General features: G+C 44.9%; 1 protein-coding gene across 4 annotated transcripts in view; it reads left to right on the top strand.

Moving 5' to 3' along the window:
* The window catches only part of WNT5B (Wnt family member 5B), a 74009-nt gene extending 60058 nt beyond the window's left edge, over positions 1-13951 (top strand). For all 4 annotated transcript variants that reach the window (XM_062616593.1, XM_062616594.1, XM_062616592.1 and 1 more), the window contains 2 exons: positions 4206-4498; positions 12461-13951. In XM_062616593.1, coding sequence (XP_062472577.1) covers positions 4206-4498; positions 12461-12919 — 752 coding nt within the window. In that variant the 3' untranslated portion in view covers positions 12920-13951. The remainder of the gene's footprint in view (positions 1-4205; positions 4499-12460) is intronic.
* Positions 13952-17870: the final 3919 nt, after the last annotated feature.

Below are 17870 nucleotides of genomic sequence, written 5' to 3' on the forward strand. Positions count from 1 at the left end.
ATACTGTTGTATCTCTGGTAGGAATCTGCTGATGGAAGTGTCTGTGAGGTGACTGCCTGTGGTTGCCTGCTGTTGAAAACATACTCTGACAAAGAGTTCTGAACCCATCTCCTTTAGATTCTCTGGTCAGTTAGAGCATGTCCAGATGCTGATACTCCAGTACAAGACAGAACAGAAGTAAGAAAAATATAACCAAACGTGGCCTAGGGTATTACGGGGACTATGATGATTCACCGCTGTTGTCCACATCAGTGATAAGCTCTTGTGGAGGGGCATGCTGCCTCTTTCCTCTTTGTTCCACCTTCCGTTATTACTTTTTCCTACTTTGTAACGAGGCATTGCTCATCATTTCAGGAGATTTCTTTTCCATGCTGGTAAAAGGATAAAGCCTTCCAGTCTCTCAGGTTGTGTCAGCTATAAAGTCATTCTTCCCTGGGTTCATACTGTGTGCCCGTCTCCTGTTTTCAACTTCTGAGCTCCAGTTCTGGACCACAGCCCTTTTTCTGTACTCTGTGCCAATGGCACGAGGAAGGTCTGGAGACCAGAGTATCTACAAGAGTGCAGAGGCATGCCAGAGTGTTGTGGAGAGTGGGGGGAGAAAAGAGATAAGAAGGACCCAGAAGGTGTATAGTGTGCCAACAACCTTCGGCTGCCCACCCACCGAAGCAGGCATGGCATATATTACATGATTTCTTGAGCTGCTTTAGATTGTGAGAGGGAGGAGAACCTGTCCTGGCCAAGTCCAGAGCCTGGGAGATGCTCACAAGAGTGTGCACTCGGAAACCCTTTCCCCTTTGTAGAACTTAGCTCAGCTCGGAAAAATGGGAGGCCTATGGTCGGTCTGTGTTTAATCATTACACCTTCATTTGGTGCATTTCATAGAGGTGAGGCAGTCCAGTGACACAAAGCTTGTGCAGAGGCATCAGCAGCACTGAAGTAGGCTGCTTTTTAGCATTGGTCTTTCCTAGTGTTTGTGTGGTCATGAGAATTGCTCTTACCTTTTCAATGTGGTTTATTCACTGATGATATCTGGCAATGTACAAAAATTACCCTTCTGAAGTTGCTTCTTGTTCTGTCAATACAGATTTTAGACTGCATGTGTGTGTATATGTGTATCTGTGCATTATAAACAGACACATTCCTTACTGCTACATTTATGAGGGAGAGGATGGAGCACCCAAAAAGGTCGTGTTAGAATTTCCTCAGGGGAGGAGAAAATATACCTCCTTCAGTGCAACCCTAAATGCAAGGCTGGGGTTTCCAGGTTAGTCCAGTCATTTCTGCAGCCAGAGATTTTATCTCTTCTGCCTTTTCAAATGCAAAAAGGAAAAAAAAAAAGATGGAGTCATAAAAGAACAAAGAGGAATATTTGAATATTTTTCCTTCTTTTTTATTTGAGATAGGCAAACCTTGGGGAATGATTTTTCTTTTTTCTTTTTAAAAAGAAATCAGTTGAAACTAAAAGTTTTTCATAAAAAAAGTGACACATTTTTATCATCTTTGTGTCAGTCTCCCCGCTGGGGTCTGTTCTCGCATTTCCTTCTCAAGCAGCCCCAGAAAAGCAAGCTGCGGGGACCAGCACCTCGCCTGGGTATTGCTCACACTGGTACCCGCAATGGTGTCCCCCGAAGCTGCCACAGCCCCGCGCTCCCCCCTTGTGCTGCGGGCAGTGCTGGTGGCCGGCAGGCTGAGGAGGGCAGCAGAGCTCCGTGGAGCTCCACACCAGCAGGCAGAGCTGAGCCTCCCGGGGCCCCCAGCTTCGGGGTCACCCCAGCCTTTGGCTTGGGAGAGGTGTGGGAGAGGGCAGAAGGGGGGTTGTCCTTTGAGTTGACAGCGCAGAGGTGTGGAACTGGAGTGAACTTTGAGATGATGAGTGAAAACCCAAATACTTTTACAAAGCTGGCAGAAGAGCAGAGAAAACTGGGATGTGCAAGCCCACAGCTGCTAGCTACAAATTTGCTTTGTATTAAGCACAAGGTTTCATGCACGGTCTATCCTGCCCCCCAAACCAAGCTGCAGTTTTCCAAACCTACATCTGATGAGCGCTGTGGTTTGTTCTGCTTTGTGGGCAACAAGGGGAAAAAAAAAAAACAACAAAAAAACAACACTGAAACTTCTTTCAGCCTCTCCTATCACCATCCTCAGCAACTTAAAGAACTCGTGCAGATCCAGGGGCTGCATATTGAGTTGTTGTTTTGCTAAACCTGAAACGTGGAGATGGTTAAAACATGGACAGTAAAAGCGTAAACCAGTCTGTGCTTGCAGGGGTCTCAATTAAGCCGTAAGGATCCTAAGCACCTGGAGTCATGCAGGCTCTGTTGCACCAGCTGTAACACCGGGAGGTCCCCTCATTGGATGTATTTTAACCTGTACAGATGCAGAGAGTGCTGTGCTTAACAGGATGATTGGTGTGTCCATGGGGCTCTCACCATACAGCCACAGACTGGTAGGGGCAAAACCTGCCCATTGGACTGTTACCTTAAAATACCTATAGCATGCAGAACAAAACAGATGAGTAAAAGCTTTATTCTGGTTGCTGGAAAAAGACCTTAACTCCCTTATGGGCCAGTCTCAGCTGAATTACCTTAACTAGGAGTCACTCCTCTTTACCTCCCGGACTAAGGAGGTTTGGAGGGCACGCTCCTCTCCTAATGACCTACTAGTAAGGCCTTCCCTTCTGTATTATGTATAAAATCCTGTAGCATTTTATCAGCTTTGTGCTGTGCTCCATAGCAGAAGCCCTTCATTGAAGGGGGGGGGGGGAATCACAAGTTGTTCTGCAACGTGGATGCCATTCACAGCCTTGCCTTTGTCTTGGGTCATTACCACTAAGCTGGTGATAAGCTGCTATTAATTACAGATTGTCAGCACATGCAAATTGGAACAAGAGCATACCAAAAGCATCAGCTTAGTCCTGCTGAGGGAGCTGGCACTGAGAGCCTCGTGGGCTGGTGACAAACTGTTCTTGGAGAATCTGCCCTCTGAAGTCATTCAGATTTGCTTGAGAGCATCTTACTAGGGCTTGTAAGTAGCTCTTCACAATCAGATTTGCTTATTCCAGTGAAGCTTTGGCAGTTGTTCTCTTTATCACCTGAAAGTTTGGTGATGCACGCAATGACTCTGAAGCTGTCAGTTTAGCTATCTGTTACACTGTGTGGTGATAATGCAGGTGTGGATTGCCTCCTTCTCCTCCTCACCCCCCTCTACTCACCCCATTCAGACCCACTGCACTCGCTGGTGCAGCACGCTTGGCCTCATGCAGTGCTGGCTGTGTTGGTGCCCCGGTCAAATTGGGGCTGAATCATGGCCAGGAATACATAGCTAGAGACCTGATCCAGCTGCTTGGCTTGCACTCTGAGCTGTATAGAGCATATGCTCCAAGCAGGGCAGTCTCTAGTAAACGTGCTAATGGAAAGTCTTTTCATTTATTATTGTCTACATGGGAAATTTTACTTGTTCCAGCACTGCAGCTCTGTAGGCGTTGGAAGAGCCTCTGCCTCAAAGCTTTAGTGTAAAAACGGGTTTCCTTCAGTTTGTCTTAAAGCAGTTCTCAGCTGACCTCATGTAAACTAAAATAAGGTTGATGAGCTGAGCAGCCCATAAAGAGTGCTTGTTGCAGTTAAATGAAGATCATTCCCGAGTGATATCTGGCTTGACCAAAATGCTTATTTGCACAGACCCAACCTCATCAGTTGTTTGCAGTGGCTTAGGTAGCAGCTGTATTTTCAGCAAGTGAATAACCCTCTTGCTTGAGAGTTTCCTCTGCGTTAAAACGAGAAGATACTGAAGGGAAAAGAGACTGCACAGTTCCTGCCTATGGTGTTGGTGTTTCTGAAGTTTCCAGGGCTTTTAAACAGGCAAACATAGGTGTAATAAAAACAGCCCTTGAGGAATAGGACCTACAAATTCATGAAGAACATGCTCTTCCCAAGAGCATTCCTCCAGGCAACAGGAGGACTCTCAGACCCTTCCCTGGTGTGTGTCAGAGAATCAGATTTGGGTTTGACTGTGGTTACATAGAAACTGCCAGTTCTGGGCAGTCAGTTGACTGGAACTGTTACTATGAAATGAAAACAAAAATGGGATGCAAGCATGTCTTAGGACCGTTCTCCCTCTGCCGGAACAGGGTGCTTGCTCCTTGCTGTGTGTTGTTTGTTAAATGAGATCTGTCTCTTCTTAATTTGCTTCTCGTGTCTCTCTTGCAGGTAGCCGAGAGACTGCTTTCACGTATGCCGTCAGCGCTGCCGGTGTGGTGAACGCCATCAGCCGGGCTTGCCGTGAAGGAGAGCTCTCCAGCTGTGGCTGCAGCCGGACGGCCCGGCCCAAGGACTTGCCCCGAGACTGGCTGTGGGGCGGCTGCGGGGATAACGTGGAGTATGGATACCGTTTTGCCAAGGAGTTTGTGGATGCCAAGGAGAGGGAGAAGAACTACGTGAGAGGTTCAGAGGAACAGGCTCGCATGCTGATGAACTTGCAGAACAATGAAGCTGGTCGCAGGGTAAGACCAGTGCTGACACTTTCCTCTTCTCAGAGGCAGATTCAGAAGGCTTCAGATAGCTTGAAATTACTTTCAGGGTTGATGAAGATTGTCCAGTGATACCCCAGTAATGGTGTATGGTCACATTTGTTGCATTTCCGTGAATATTACGGGCAATATTGACGATACTAGATTCCCGTTTTAGTGGCAGGCTTCTGTTGCCAGCTAAAGCCAAATGAGATGGTGTATGGCATGCAAATGCAGACATGTAAGCTGTTTCCAAATAAACTAGGTGCTGTCATGGCCCTAGGTTTACATCAAGGTTTACATCTCAGAAACTGGCTTTCCAGACCTGCCAAAAGAACAGGCTGGTGTTGAAAAGGAGAATCTGTTGGCATGTGGAGTTCTCTTCTACTGCTATCATTCAGAGTTTTGGAATATAAGACCAGAAGCAAACATCGAATCAGACTACCTGGTATAAGTATCTCTGAAACTTAACGCCTTGCTCATTTACCTTGGTACTGGGCAAAATAAGTAATCTGATTCTAGGTGATATTTTCTGAGAAGATAACATAGTTTTGATCTGGAGACCCCTAGGAATGGAGAATCCATCACTTCCTTTGTAGTATGCTACCATCATTAATCACCCTGTTTCGACACTACCTCATTATCATTTGAATTTATCTGGCATCAGCTTCCAATCAGCTCTTTTTCTGACTTTCACAGCTAGATCCAAAAGCCTCTTAGTAATCAGAATGTCCTCTACATAAAAGTATTTATCTACTGTAATTTATTCACCACTTTTCTTGACAAACTAGATTGAGCGCTGAAGACTCTCTCACTTTCAGAGATTCTCATCAGCCATCAAATCATTTTCACAATACTTTAGCATACCCTTACCAGTTTTCCCATATCCTTTAAGAAACTGGATACCAAAATGACATGCAGGGTTCTGGTATTCTACACTGATACTGTAAACTTAGGTGAAGTTGCCCCCTTTGTTTGTGTCCAGTGTATGCACATTTGTTTACATAATTACTCTGTTTGTGATTAATAGCCTAGAAGGTATAGCATCATTCGTCTGCATTACAAGTATGTAGTCCTGCCTCTTTCCAAATGTAGAACAGGAATACTTACTTGAACAGTTGTGTCTTTTCACAGCGTGTTTAAGATTTTTATCAGTCTTCCCTGGTAGTGAGCTTCTCTGAGGTTAATTTCATTTCTAGTGCATGTTAAAAAATCTTATTAAGTGTACCTAGACTCACTCTTTTGCACATTCTTAACTAATATCCTCAGTTTCCTGAGGGTACTTCCCTTTCTTACTTCTAATTGTTACTCTCTTTCCCATGTGTGTCTGTGTTTTACACATGTAATTTTGGCTTCATTTTGCCACCAAGGAAGATTTGCTCTATTTTTTTGATTGTGGAATCAATGTGTCAGGTTGAAGCATTGCAAATACTCTACGCTTCTTTTGTAAAATCAAGTGCAGTAAATTTGCAGTAGGTGGAAAACAGCGCAACTGAAAGCTGTAGAACTCAGTGGGTTTTGCTTTGAGGGTTTATTTTTTTTTTTTTTTTGTCTTGGAAGGGCAGAGAGTCTGCATTTCCTTAGAAATGGGGGGACATTCCTCCATGGAGTAGTAGCCTGAAAGTGACATTCTTCTCTGCATTACATGCTTTGAACGTCTTATATGTCTGGAGTCCTGAACTTGGATTACTACAAATAAATACCCTGTCTAAAATAGGGAGTGAATATGTTATGGGATGTTTTACAGGCAGTCCTATTGCCTTGAGGGATCCAGAGACAGAATATGGCCAATAGTTCGAGGCGCCAGTTGAACTGTAGTAACATCTGTATTAAAAGATCAAGTCTGAAGATACTTGCTCCACAGCTTGGGTGAAACACTACCCTGTCTTGTTATTCTTGTTATGTGGGCAAGAATAAGAATATCACTAAGCCGTGATTTCGGATGATGACGCTGGTTTAGATGGAAGAAAGCTTTGCTCTGTTTAAGGTCAGAGCTAAACCCAGCTGTGTCCTGCCTTCACTACAGTGCAGGAAGTTGTTTAAATTGTGCTTGGAAGGGTACAGAGCCTGTGCTGCTTTGGACTCCATAGACAAGCTCTCAAGGCGATTTCTGTTTCCAGTGAATGCACAAACTGGACCTGGACAAAGGCTTTCCAAAGGGGCCAGCAAAAGACAATGTTATTTCAAGTTTGGTTTTCGTAGACTCTGTAGAACAGATGGCTGTAGAAAATAACCTTAGATTAAATGAACACAAGTCATTTTAGATTAAATTAAATGGAAGTATAAACCAGTGTGTAATTAAGCTTATGGATTTCAAAGAACAAACTCCGATAAACTAAGGGAGCTGGTTAGTAAACTCAGATGGGGAAACTGATGTGGAGGAAGTCTGGAACATTTTCAAGTCAAAGATGCTAAAGCCATTACAATTCTGCATGCCAAGCAAGAGGAAAAACCTTGTAGGAAGAATATCCAGACCTCACTGTGTGAATAACTACCACAGAGAAGCTGTTAGGAACAGACTGAAAGCCTACTAAAAATGGAAAAAAAAAAAAGAAAAAGAACTGATAGCAAATAAATAATGAAAAAGCTTTTAGAGGTCAAGAAGTATAAAGATGAAGTGAGAACAGTAAAAAAGTCACGCTGAGTCAGACCTTGCAAAGGGTAGTAAAATAAACAGGGAAAGTTTTTAAACTTTGCAAATTGGAAATTGGAAGAAGGGAGACTGCTAGTGAATGAGGATGGGGCAGACTCCAAAGACAAAGTAGTTTTGAGCCCCAAAATAAGTAAGTGCTTTACCTGGGGCTTCAAGTTGGAATAGGGGGCTTTGCTCGTGGGGAGGGGTACCATATGTCTGCTACACAATGGGGATGTCTTTTCTGTCCTCAGTACTTTTGCCTGGGTGAATAAGTGCTTGTAAGTGTAGATTTTTAAGTCCTCCACAGATTTCTTCTGGGGCAAGCCAGGCACGGTCTATCGCAGGAGACAGTAGTAGCTAATGGTGCTGGCACCCTGTGGGAGTGAGGAAGGTAAGAGGAGGTAGCTATCATGTTCAGACAGGTAGAGGAAGAGGAGCTGAGCAGCAAGTACAGAAGGTTGGGGCCTGCAGACCTGAGGTGGGTCAGATGGTGCAGGGGGCTGATGATGGAGGGGAGTTTGTGGTCGGGTCAAATGATTCAATTGGGAATCAGGTGGCAGCAAAGGGTTGGAAGAACAGAGCTCTGGAGTAGACGAGGCTGGGGCTTTAGGGTGGACTGAGTGGATGAGGATTTGGGGGTAGTGAGGAATGGAGATCCTGGGAAAGGAGATGAACATTTAAGGATCTGGATAGGAGAATCCTGATGGCTCTGAGATGGCGTTGTTATGGGTTCCAGGGTTGTCTGGTCAGGATGGTATTTAGACAGTACAGGGTAGTCTTTCCTCTTGGCTCTTAGAAATGGAAATATAAATTATCACCACCTAGCTGGAAGCAAAACTCAGGTTGCGTAAAGCTCTGAAGTGGGCACAGGGAGTGCCAGCTTTCTTGCATGTCACTCTGAAAGAGCTGGCACCTGGCAGCACAGGCAGAGTGACCTCAGCAGAACTTACAGGAGGACCTCGGGGAAAAGATATCTTGGAGGAAGAGGCAAAATGTGAAGTAATTTGTGAAGGATTCCTCAAAGATTGATCACACAATCACTTGCAACATAACTGATCTCCTAAAAACCAAACTAGATCTATTAGATCTCATTTATAAGCACTTCTGTGAGACATTTAATGTATTTCCATGTGGGAAACGCTTGGTTACATTGGGAAAGATAAGGAAAGATACAGCAGCTATGAGACAGACAAGAAACTGGTTCAAGGAAAGATGTCAGAAAGTTGTGTGAAAAGACGTACCTTGATTCTTAACAGAGCTTAATTAGCAAGTCTTCAAGGACTTACCTCAAGATCAACACTTGGTATTTTTGTTTCACAGCCTCAACACAAGAATTGGAATGGGCTGAGGAAATTTCCTGATGATGCAAAAGTGCCAGATATTACAAATACAGAGGAAAATGCAAATTTTGTACAGCAGCTAATGACATCCAATAAAACAACATGAAGACCATCATTTGGGGTCTTGTATGAAAAACGTTTTTAGTCATTAGGAAATGAATTGAAAAGAATGGGTCGCAGCAGTCCACTGCAGATGACTGCAGATGTAATGTGGCTCAGAAGGTGGTAAATACCCTGTAATGTACTAGGGAAAGTATTTTTAGGAAACAATGGGGGAATACTAATGCCATTGTATTCAGCTCTTGTGAGGCCCCAAAATATTGTATGTTCTCATATTCCCGAGCAAAATGACCTCAGACTAGAAAAGGCTTATTATGATGGACTCAGGGGATACGAATCTTTTCTTAAGAAAGTGGGTTGGAATAGCTTGCCATGTTTAGCCTAGCAAAGTGAAAGTTGAGAGAGGATATGACTGATGTCTGTGTTGCGGGAGAAATAATAGGGAAGGAAAAGTACTTTTTAAGCAAAAGGCCAATTTGGCACAATAGCAAACGGGCATAAAGTGAATACGTTTAGGCTGGGAATTAGAAAAAGATACTTTATCATTGGAATAGTGATCAGAATGATGGTGGCTGAAAACCTAATTGCTTTTAAAAGGGCACTCTGTACATTTAAGGAAAATATTATTTGAAGCAGTGCCTACAACAGCAAGAGATCATACTTAAAAACCGAGGAAGTCCCGTCTGGTCCTGCATTCCTAAACTTCTGAGATTCTGGTTTTGGAAGTAGGAAGGTGCACTTGTAACTCCATACTCCCGCAAGTCAGTGCTGAAAGAAGGGAGTGCTGAAGACATGGCAGTGAGCACTGCTACGTGACCACCAGGTGCCAACCCATGTACAGCCTTCCCCCACTTTTCCAGCTAGTGTTTCAGTTGATGTCTTCTGATTTTTAGGAAGACTTTTGGTGTGTCCCCTCACTCAGTTTCCTGTGGGTGAGAAAGTCCTCCTTGAACCCTGAGGAGCTCTGATGGCAAGAGAGAAGATTGTTCCTGCTCTCCATGGTTCTCAGAAGGAGCTGAGAGAGGAGCAGGAGGGGATCAGAGGTCTTTTATCTTTCAGGCAGTTCTGACCCCATCACCTCTTCACTCCGCGACGGAATCCTTGTTGTGGTGCCTCCTGGCTTTATTGCCTGTGTTTGTTTGTCTTTGGCTGTTATCTCAGTGCATCCTTTCCTTCCATCTGTCTTTTTCTTCCAATTGGTCTCCATTACACTCTCTTATTTCCCCCCATTCCTTATCTGTCACCCTGTCTGGCAGACTGTGGCGGTCAGTCGTTGTACGCTGTTTACCCAGTCAGCATATGGCAGGCCTCAGTCATCAGTCACTCAAGCCAGTGCCAGAAGAGCCTGGAAGGGGGTCTGGCTAATTGACCACATAGGAATTCCCCATTAATTCTCTCCCCATTCCCATTATTGAAAGAAAAGAATTGGAAAAGAACTTGGGCTTATGGGAAGGGCCTTTAAGCCTTTCCATTAGAGGCATTTTCAACCTGTTTAAGTGGCATGGCTATTGATCAGACCCTGCCCTCAGAATTGCATGTGAGGTCTGTTATTCTTTACCTTGACCTGCGCCCGGTCAGAGAGGAATTCTCCAGTTTCCTCTGCTTTCTCCCCATTTGGGCAGCAAAGGGGGAGAGTGGGAGAGTCATTTAGCAGCTGAAGCTATGGTTACCTCCATGGGACATTGATGGTGGGAGCTGCAGGGGGCTGAGTGGCGCCATGCTCACCTGCGATGACTGGTAGCGTTTGCATTCCCCAGCACTGCTACTACCCACATGGGCCAGATGTTTTGAGCATCAGTTGCTTAAAGCCAAGTCAGAGTGAACTCAGTCCCATGACATTAACTGAGGGGGATCAAGTTGCAGTGTTTTTCTAAAGGAACAAAGCCCAGGATTAGGAAGAATTGTAATACTTTATGAAAACACATGCAAGGGCAAGGGAGGCACGAGTGGCCTGGGATTTGACAGAACCGTAACCAAAAAGTGCTAACACAAACTTAAAACAAGCAGGCTGGCAGTGCAGTGAGGATATAGTAAGTGTCTGGGGCTTGGGAAATTCAGCTGTAGCTCTGTCTGGTTACAGTACAGCAGGAATCCTTAAGTAACAGTGTGGTTGGTCCTCTGCAGTTGTAGTTTGATCCAAGACAAGTGCTTAACTCCCAGCCTGTCGCTGTTACATTGCACTGTGAGGGATTGCCTCAGTAAATTGAGCTCCAAGGAGCAGAACTAAAGCTTCTCTGTTTTAAGGATTCACTCCATTGACTTTCTCAGGAGCTGGATTGGCCTCCATGTGATTTAGTCATTAAGCCAAATTGAATCTTCACTAGCTGTCAAAACCACTAGATGTTCATTAGGCACAGGAGTAACCAGTTGTTGTAGGAGAACTCTGACCTCTTGCTGCTGGTCCAGAATGTAGTCATAGGTAGAAAGTTTCACTTGCAGTATGCTCAATTGCATTAATCACCTACTCCTTCTCACGCAAATGCAGAGAGCTGAGAAGCTTTCTTCTGAGTTGGTGCATGGGGAAGAAAAGAACCCTCAGTGTCTGGTTGCTTTCTTCAGCAGAAAACCTGGCTGGAGGGAATATCGCTGTCTCCCTCAGAGCGTCCCAGTCTTCTCTCACGTTCCTTGATGTCACCCACCAGAAACAGCTGGCGGAAATTCCTCAGCTGATGCCAGATACCTCTGCTTGGCACATGGAGTCTGGCAGAGGCACTGCCCTGTGGATGTGCATGATAGTCAGGGGAGAGCGGAGGTGAGCCTGATGGCAAGGCTGGCACTTAAGCTGCTGTAGCTGTGATTGTGCAGGGACACCAACTCTTCACTTTGCAAACTCTTGTCAGTGCCCGTGGGTGCTGACAGTTTTTTTACCTGTCTCTGGAATGAATGGAAAGAGCAAACCGAGCCTCCATTTCGGTTTCTTTTCCTAGGGTCTGAGATTTGTAATTCTAGAATATATTTCAATATTTCTCTCTCCTCCCAGCTAGTGCGAGGAGGAGAGTAACCACCGTTTTCCTTTACATCGTGTGCTCGCTCTGCTGAGGGCTTAATGCTCGCTGCCAGCATTTCACGCCTATTTGCTGATTCGGATGCCGGATTTTCAGGGATATGATGCATCCACAGCCGCCGCAGACGCCCACAAACATAGCTGAAAGTACGTGGGGAAAGACCGCACCGAAATCTTGGCGTTCGCTGTTTGAGATGTCGGCCCTTGTGCGTGGCGGTAGTGCTGCTGGTGCAGGGAAGCCTGTGGACACAAGATGGCGCAGGTTCGCAACGTGTGCCTGCCCGCCAAGGGTGAGCACCCCCTGGAGCTGAGGTGTGCGGCCTCTGCTCCAGGACAGAGGTGTTCGTCTTCCGCACCACCGCCCCTGCTTGCCGCTCTCGGCCCAGAACGGGCTCCTCTCAGCAGAGATGAAGGGAAAGGGTGTGGGGACGTGGATTTATCGTGGAAAGATGCAGATGTATCCCTTGGAGTATAGTGTTGGTTCCTGGTGCCGGTGGTTGGAAATGGGCTGCTTCCCAGGTGTTCCCCTTCGCAGCTCTGAAGGGAAACCCCAAAATAAATGCCACAATAAACACCACTCTTACTTTATGAGAGTGGGAGAATTTCCAGAGTCCACGTGGAGATAAAGCTTTCTCTTCTTTTCTTCTCCTGACCCTGCTGTTAAGTCGGGGGAAAAAAGGTGCAGGAGTCATGTTGGGAGGCAGCGTGACCAGAAATAGGAATATTTAGGGAATAGGAGCGCAGCAGTTGCAGCAGGGGGAAGAGGAGACTTTTGTCTCCTCTGAAGGGCGAAACAACAGAAATTGGGGGATAATGACAGCAGCTATGGAAACGTGATGACTTCATTGTAATTCAGCCAGCTGCCAGTGCAGCAGGAATAGGCACAGCTTTGCCTGACTGCATTTCTTTTCCCACAGGCCGTGTACAAGCTGGCGGACGTGGCCTGCAAGTGCCATGGTGTATCAGGCTCCTGCAGCCTCAAGACCTGCTGGCTGCAGCTGGCTGACTTCCGCAAGGTGGGCGACTTGCTGAAGGAGAAGTACGACAGCGCCGCGGCCATGAGGATCAGCCGCAAGGGCAAGCTGGAGCTGGTGAACAACCGCTTCAACATGCCGACGCAAGAGGACCTGGTCTACGTTGACCCCAGCCCGGACTATTGCCTGCGCAATGAGACCACTGGTTCTCTGGGCACCCAGGGCCGACTGTGCAACAAGACCTCGGAGGGCATGGATGGGTGTGAGCTGATGTGCTGCGGACGGGGTTATGACCAGTTCAAGAGCGTCCAGGTGGAGCGTTGCCACTGCAAGTTCCATTGGTGCTGTTACGTCAAGTGTAAAAAGTGCACAGAGATCGTCGACCAGTATGTCTGTAAATGAAAGGAGCCACCAAAGCAACAAATCTATATTATATAAATCTATATAAATATATTTTATATTTGTATAAATAAACAGATGATGATAATAATTAAAGAAGCTTATTTAAGAGACATTTTGGTTTTGAAATTTCCCCCATCAGGCCAGCTGGTATGCCATTCCTTCAGTTCTGCTGGGGAGTTTGTCTGCAGGTGCATCTCCTCGTGGATGTTTCAGTCAGGGTGAAGAGGCTGAGGAGGTTCTGAGAAAATGAATTCCCCCCTACGCACAAGCACACACGCTGCTTCGTTGCAGAAACAAAGCCAGGAAGAAGGAGAAAGGTGGGTTCTTTCTGCTCCGATCAGTAAGTCTTAGCATTTTGCGTAGTTACTGCACATCTGAAATTACTGCCAGATGTGGGTGAGTCCTAGTTACCTGAGTTTCAAACCCTGCCACTTCATTAAACCCACTGGAGAATTTGGAACCAGTTTTTGATCCCTCTGAGGGCTTTGTCACACGAGAGGGAAGGTTAGGCAAGGCGCCTTTCAAGACATAGAATACAGCTTAAAATCCTATAAACCATTCCTGGATGCTTCACAGACCACACTGTGGTGGAGGAAGGTTTGCAACCTGCTGTTGTTAGGAGGAAAGGTGTGACCTGTGGCTGACCAGTATGAACCCAACATCTAGGTCTTCTGTACCGCCTGGGCCAAGGGGAAACCAGTCCAGCTCAGACTACATGGCTATGTGCATGAGGGAGATTTTTAATTATTTTCCTTTTAATCCCATGTTGAAACTGAATTTGTCAATGTAGGGGAGAAGCTGCCAGTGCCCAGGAATGTTTGCAAAGGCAATATACTTTGTATTTTGTCAGCAGAAAGAGGCATTGAATGCACACACATGCATATGACTGCATAAGCACTCCTCACATCACTGCCAGTTTTTTCACTCTTTGAAGTGGATGCAGGTGGTCACCTTGTTCAGCTCTATTAAATCCTCCTCGCCACGATCCCAGATGTATAGTTTCTCTTTAACATTAAACACCCCTCATTGACATTTCTTTCCCTCTGTTGCTTGTGTATATGTGTGCTTTTATTTCATTCTTTTGGTGAGGTGTCTTTGCTGCTCTGTATTTCAGAGTCCAGGGGCCATGCTCTTCCCTGGCATAAGGTAACCACAGATAACGTTTGCTCCCAGAATGTGGGCATATGTTCACCAATGGAAGTATTTTCTGTGTTTTTCCTTGGTAATAAAAGAGCATAATAAAATTGTACTAGGGCAGAAGGAATTACCAAAGTCTGCTAATCAGTCTTACCACGTTGGAATTTTAGTAGAATCTAATTCATAAAGCAGGGAACAAATGCTTTTTCTAGCACAAGACATTTCCTGTGCCTCTCAGCATCTGCAGAGTTCATTTGCAGTCAGAACAATCAAGAGAAGCCAGTTCCCAAAATAATAAGGGTTTGCTAATATACATCCCCTTTGTTTCTGACATTCCAAGGGTGTTAGGGTTTTTTCTGTAGATTTTAAAATGCACAAAATATGCCAATAAGCAAAGAGCCAGTTGTGAAGATTATAATTTTTATATTAAACCTCTGTTTCTTATAAAGCATTGCAGTTCTACAGATTCCACCATTTCAACCACCAGAGAAGAATTTATATGTACCTTTCATACTTCAAATATTTGAGGACTCCAGAAAAGCACAAGGAAGAAAAATTATGTTTAATAATTAGGAGCTGTTGTTTTTTTAAACCAATGTGTCCAGTTTTTATTTTATTTTTTTAAATCCAACAGGCAATATATTTGCTGGCATCCCAGAATGCAGTTTCTTGGAATATAAACAGTGGCCTAGATTTATTTTATTATATAAAATCCAAAGCCAGTGGTATTGTAATTCAAAGTAACGGAAATAGTTTTCCATGCATGGAAAAAATGTGAGTGCAATAGCCTGATCCAACTCCCATTAAACTTCAGTGGGAGCTGGACTGGGCCCAAGATCGGATCAAATGTGTGAGCTGTTCACTCCTGGGATACTATATGTTTCTAGCCCAATAATAAAACTTGCTCTACCTTGGATACATCTAAAAAAGACCTTTCCTCCCAACCACCCTCACTTCATGTTCTTGTCCATCCTTATTGCGTCAGTGTTTAGAGGTGTCAGCTATTTGTATATGACACCCTTAGGCATTGTTAACGTGTCTAGTAATTCAAAATGATTTCATTTGGCCTTTCTGATAAAGACCACACATTTAAGGGAGTCACAACTCTCCCCACAGTTTGGCTCCATGATTAATTTTGTGGGTGTAAACAACTTTGGGAGCGGAAAAGTTGGCATTGTTAAGGCTACTATTCATCTGGGTGTCCCTGGATATGTTCTTCTTTTTCCACCTAAAATGTTGTCTAGATGGAAAAAAGATGATTTTTGGCCTTTTGTCCCAGCACTCCAGACCTCTGGCAGCCTGGTTGGAGCCAGCAGTTCCTATTGGACTGGGACCATACAGTGATAGGGAGAAGTGACCATTGGATTTCTCCTCCTCTCCCTTCTTTTTTGTTTTTTTCTTTACAAGGCCTAGGTTTTAGTCTTCTTAACTTTCTGGGAGTTCTGTATCCTAACATTTGATCCCACTAAACTCTAGCTTAAAACTTAATTTCTGTGGCGCCCACACATAAAAGAACCTACTTAGGGTGGTAGTAAGTATAAAATAACACAGCCAGATTGGTTTGATGCAAAGCCAAAGAAAGTTAAACAGAAAGCTGTAGCAGAACTACCTCTTTATCATGAAAGCTAAAATGTGGTGGATTTTGTGTTGTGCCTTGTTAGATGCACAAGTCATATAGGGACATGGGGGTGGGGATCTAAGCTTGATTCTGAGCTCTGCTGTTTATCTGCTTTGTAATTTCAACAAGTTACTTAATTTCTCTGAATTTTAGCCTCCAGCCTCCTCCTGTATAAAATGAGGAGCAGAATACCTCCTTTTTATTGTGAAGCTAGCTCTTTGAGAAATATGTCTGAGGAAAACGTAATTGAAGGCCTACTCTCTACGCTCATTAACTCCGGCAGGCAGACAGCTGTATCCCCATTGTGCAGGGACACGCTTGATTCAGGACAAAGAGGCTCAGCGGCACCTCGGAGGGTCAGATGCTCGGAGGTGGTTGCTCAGGGGGCTCAGCAGGAGCCTCGGGGGGGCTGTTGTGGTGAAGCTGTACTCCAGCACAACGCTGGAGGCAAGACTGTTGTACAAAAGAGAGGTGAAGTCGGGGCTTGTTTATTTATAGGTATTGAATATCTTGCAGCAAGAGTAAGGTTTAGGGAGGTTGGCCTGGTTTCTGAATGAAATACCTGCCTGCTCAAATTCTGTTTGCAGTTTCATATGGATAAGATATTCACACAACACTCTATTATATAGTGTGCGCTGGTAACTGGCTGCCACATTCCAACCCTGAAGTCACTGCACTTCAAGGCTGATAGAAATGACCACCCATAAGTCATGTAAAACTAAAATATTTTGGAGTTAAAGGCACTATGCAAATACACGGTTATTGCAAGTCAGTGAACATCAGCTCCTAAACGGAGCAGAACAGGATGCAAATCTGTCATCATTTTCCAACTGGCTAGTACTACATAAGTTATAACGTGAATGAATGAGGCCTTAGTATGTTCTGCTGCAAGGTAAGCTGAGCAATAGCGATCACAGAACAAACAGAAACTTTCATTTGATATTAATTATGTTAAAAGGAGACTGGCAGGGTTGTGAGAAAATTTAAATGAACCTTTTAACACCACCAGACTGTAGGCCACTTTGCATTGTTTGCAGGCTCCTATTGTTTGTCCCAAAAAAAGATTGTGCCTACCCAGAGCTCAATGTAACAGAGACTGCTGCCTTTAGCAATTCAGGAAACAGTGAAGTTGAACCCAAACAAGCACTGTGAGTGTAACTTATACTTGCTACATGGACCCAAGTTTTGTAGCCTTGACAAAGCACAAACAAAGCAGATCTTGTTCCATCATGTAAAGTCAAACGTGCAAGGCTCTCCCTCTGCTCACTTGACCCCATCCAGGGAGAATCCTAGGAGGTTTAAATTACGCTGTGGGTGCAGTTCTTAATCACCTGTGGCTACAGTATTTTCATGAGCTGACACATACACAGGACATCCCAAGGTGACCTTGGGAAATGCCTTCCAGCGACTAAAAGGCATTTTTCAAGTGTCTGTCACAAGGCTTTCCAGAACCAGCTGCCCATAAGGTCATTCATTTTCATTAAGTTTTTCCTTTACTACATTTAAGGTTACACAGTTTCTAGAAGATACTCTATGAAATCAAGTTCACTGAAGGGCACACTCTGAAGGAACTGTCATATGACAGCAGACATGAACATAATATTGGATCCCCTTCTCAAAGGCCAACTCTGGCTATGTCTAATCCATGGGACCCAGAGATGCATCCCATCTCCTTATAGAATCATAGAATAGTTAGGGTTGGAAAGGACCTTAAGATCATCTAGTTCCAACCCCCCTGCCATGGGCAGGGACACCTCACACTAAACCATAGCACCCAAGGCCTCATCCAACCTGGTCTTGAACACTGCCAGGGATGGAGCATTCACAACCTCCCTGGGCAACCTATTCCAGTGCCTCACCACCCTAACAGGAAAGAATTTCCTCCTTATATCCAATCTAAACTTCTCCTGTTTAAGTTTTAACCCGTTACCCCTTGTCCTATCACTACAGTCCCTAATGAAGAGTCCCTCCCCAGCATCCCTATAGGCCCCCTTCAGATACTGGAAGGCTGCTATGAGGTCTCCATGCATCCTTGGCCCAGATGTGTATCCTGGCCATATCCTGACTCCCTTCCTGCCAGGGCAGTGTGGGCACCAATACCCTGTGTGCAAAGGCTGATGGATGCAGAGGTCATCAAGTGGGTAGCCTGCCCCAGCATCAGCTCTGGTGTAGACAGCTGGTAGATTTGGGACTGGG

This window comes from Pezoporus occidentalis, unplaced genomic scaffold (genome assembly GCF_034315485.1).
Source record: "Pezoporus occidentalis ecotype Australia unplaced genomic scaffold, CSIRO_AGI_Poc_V1 ctg19, whole genome shotgun sequence".
Classification (NCBI taxonomy): Eukaryota; Metazoa; Chordata; class Aves; order Psittaciformes; family Psittacidae; genus Pezoporus; species Pezoporus occidentalis.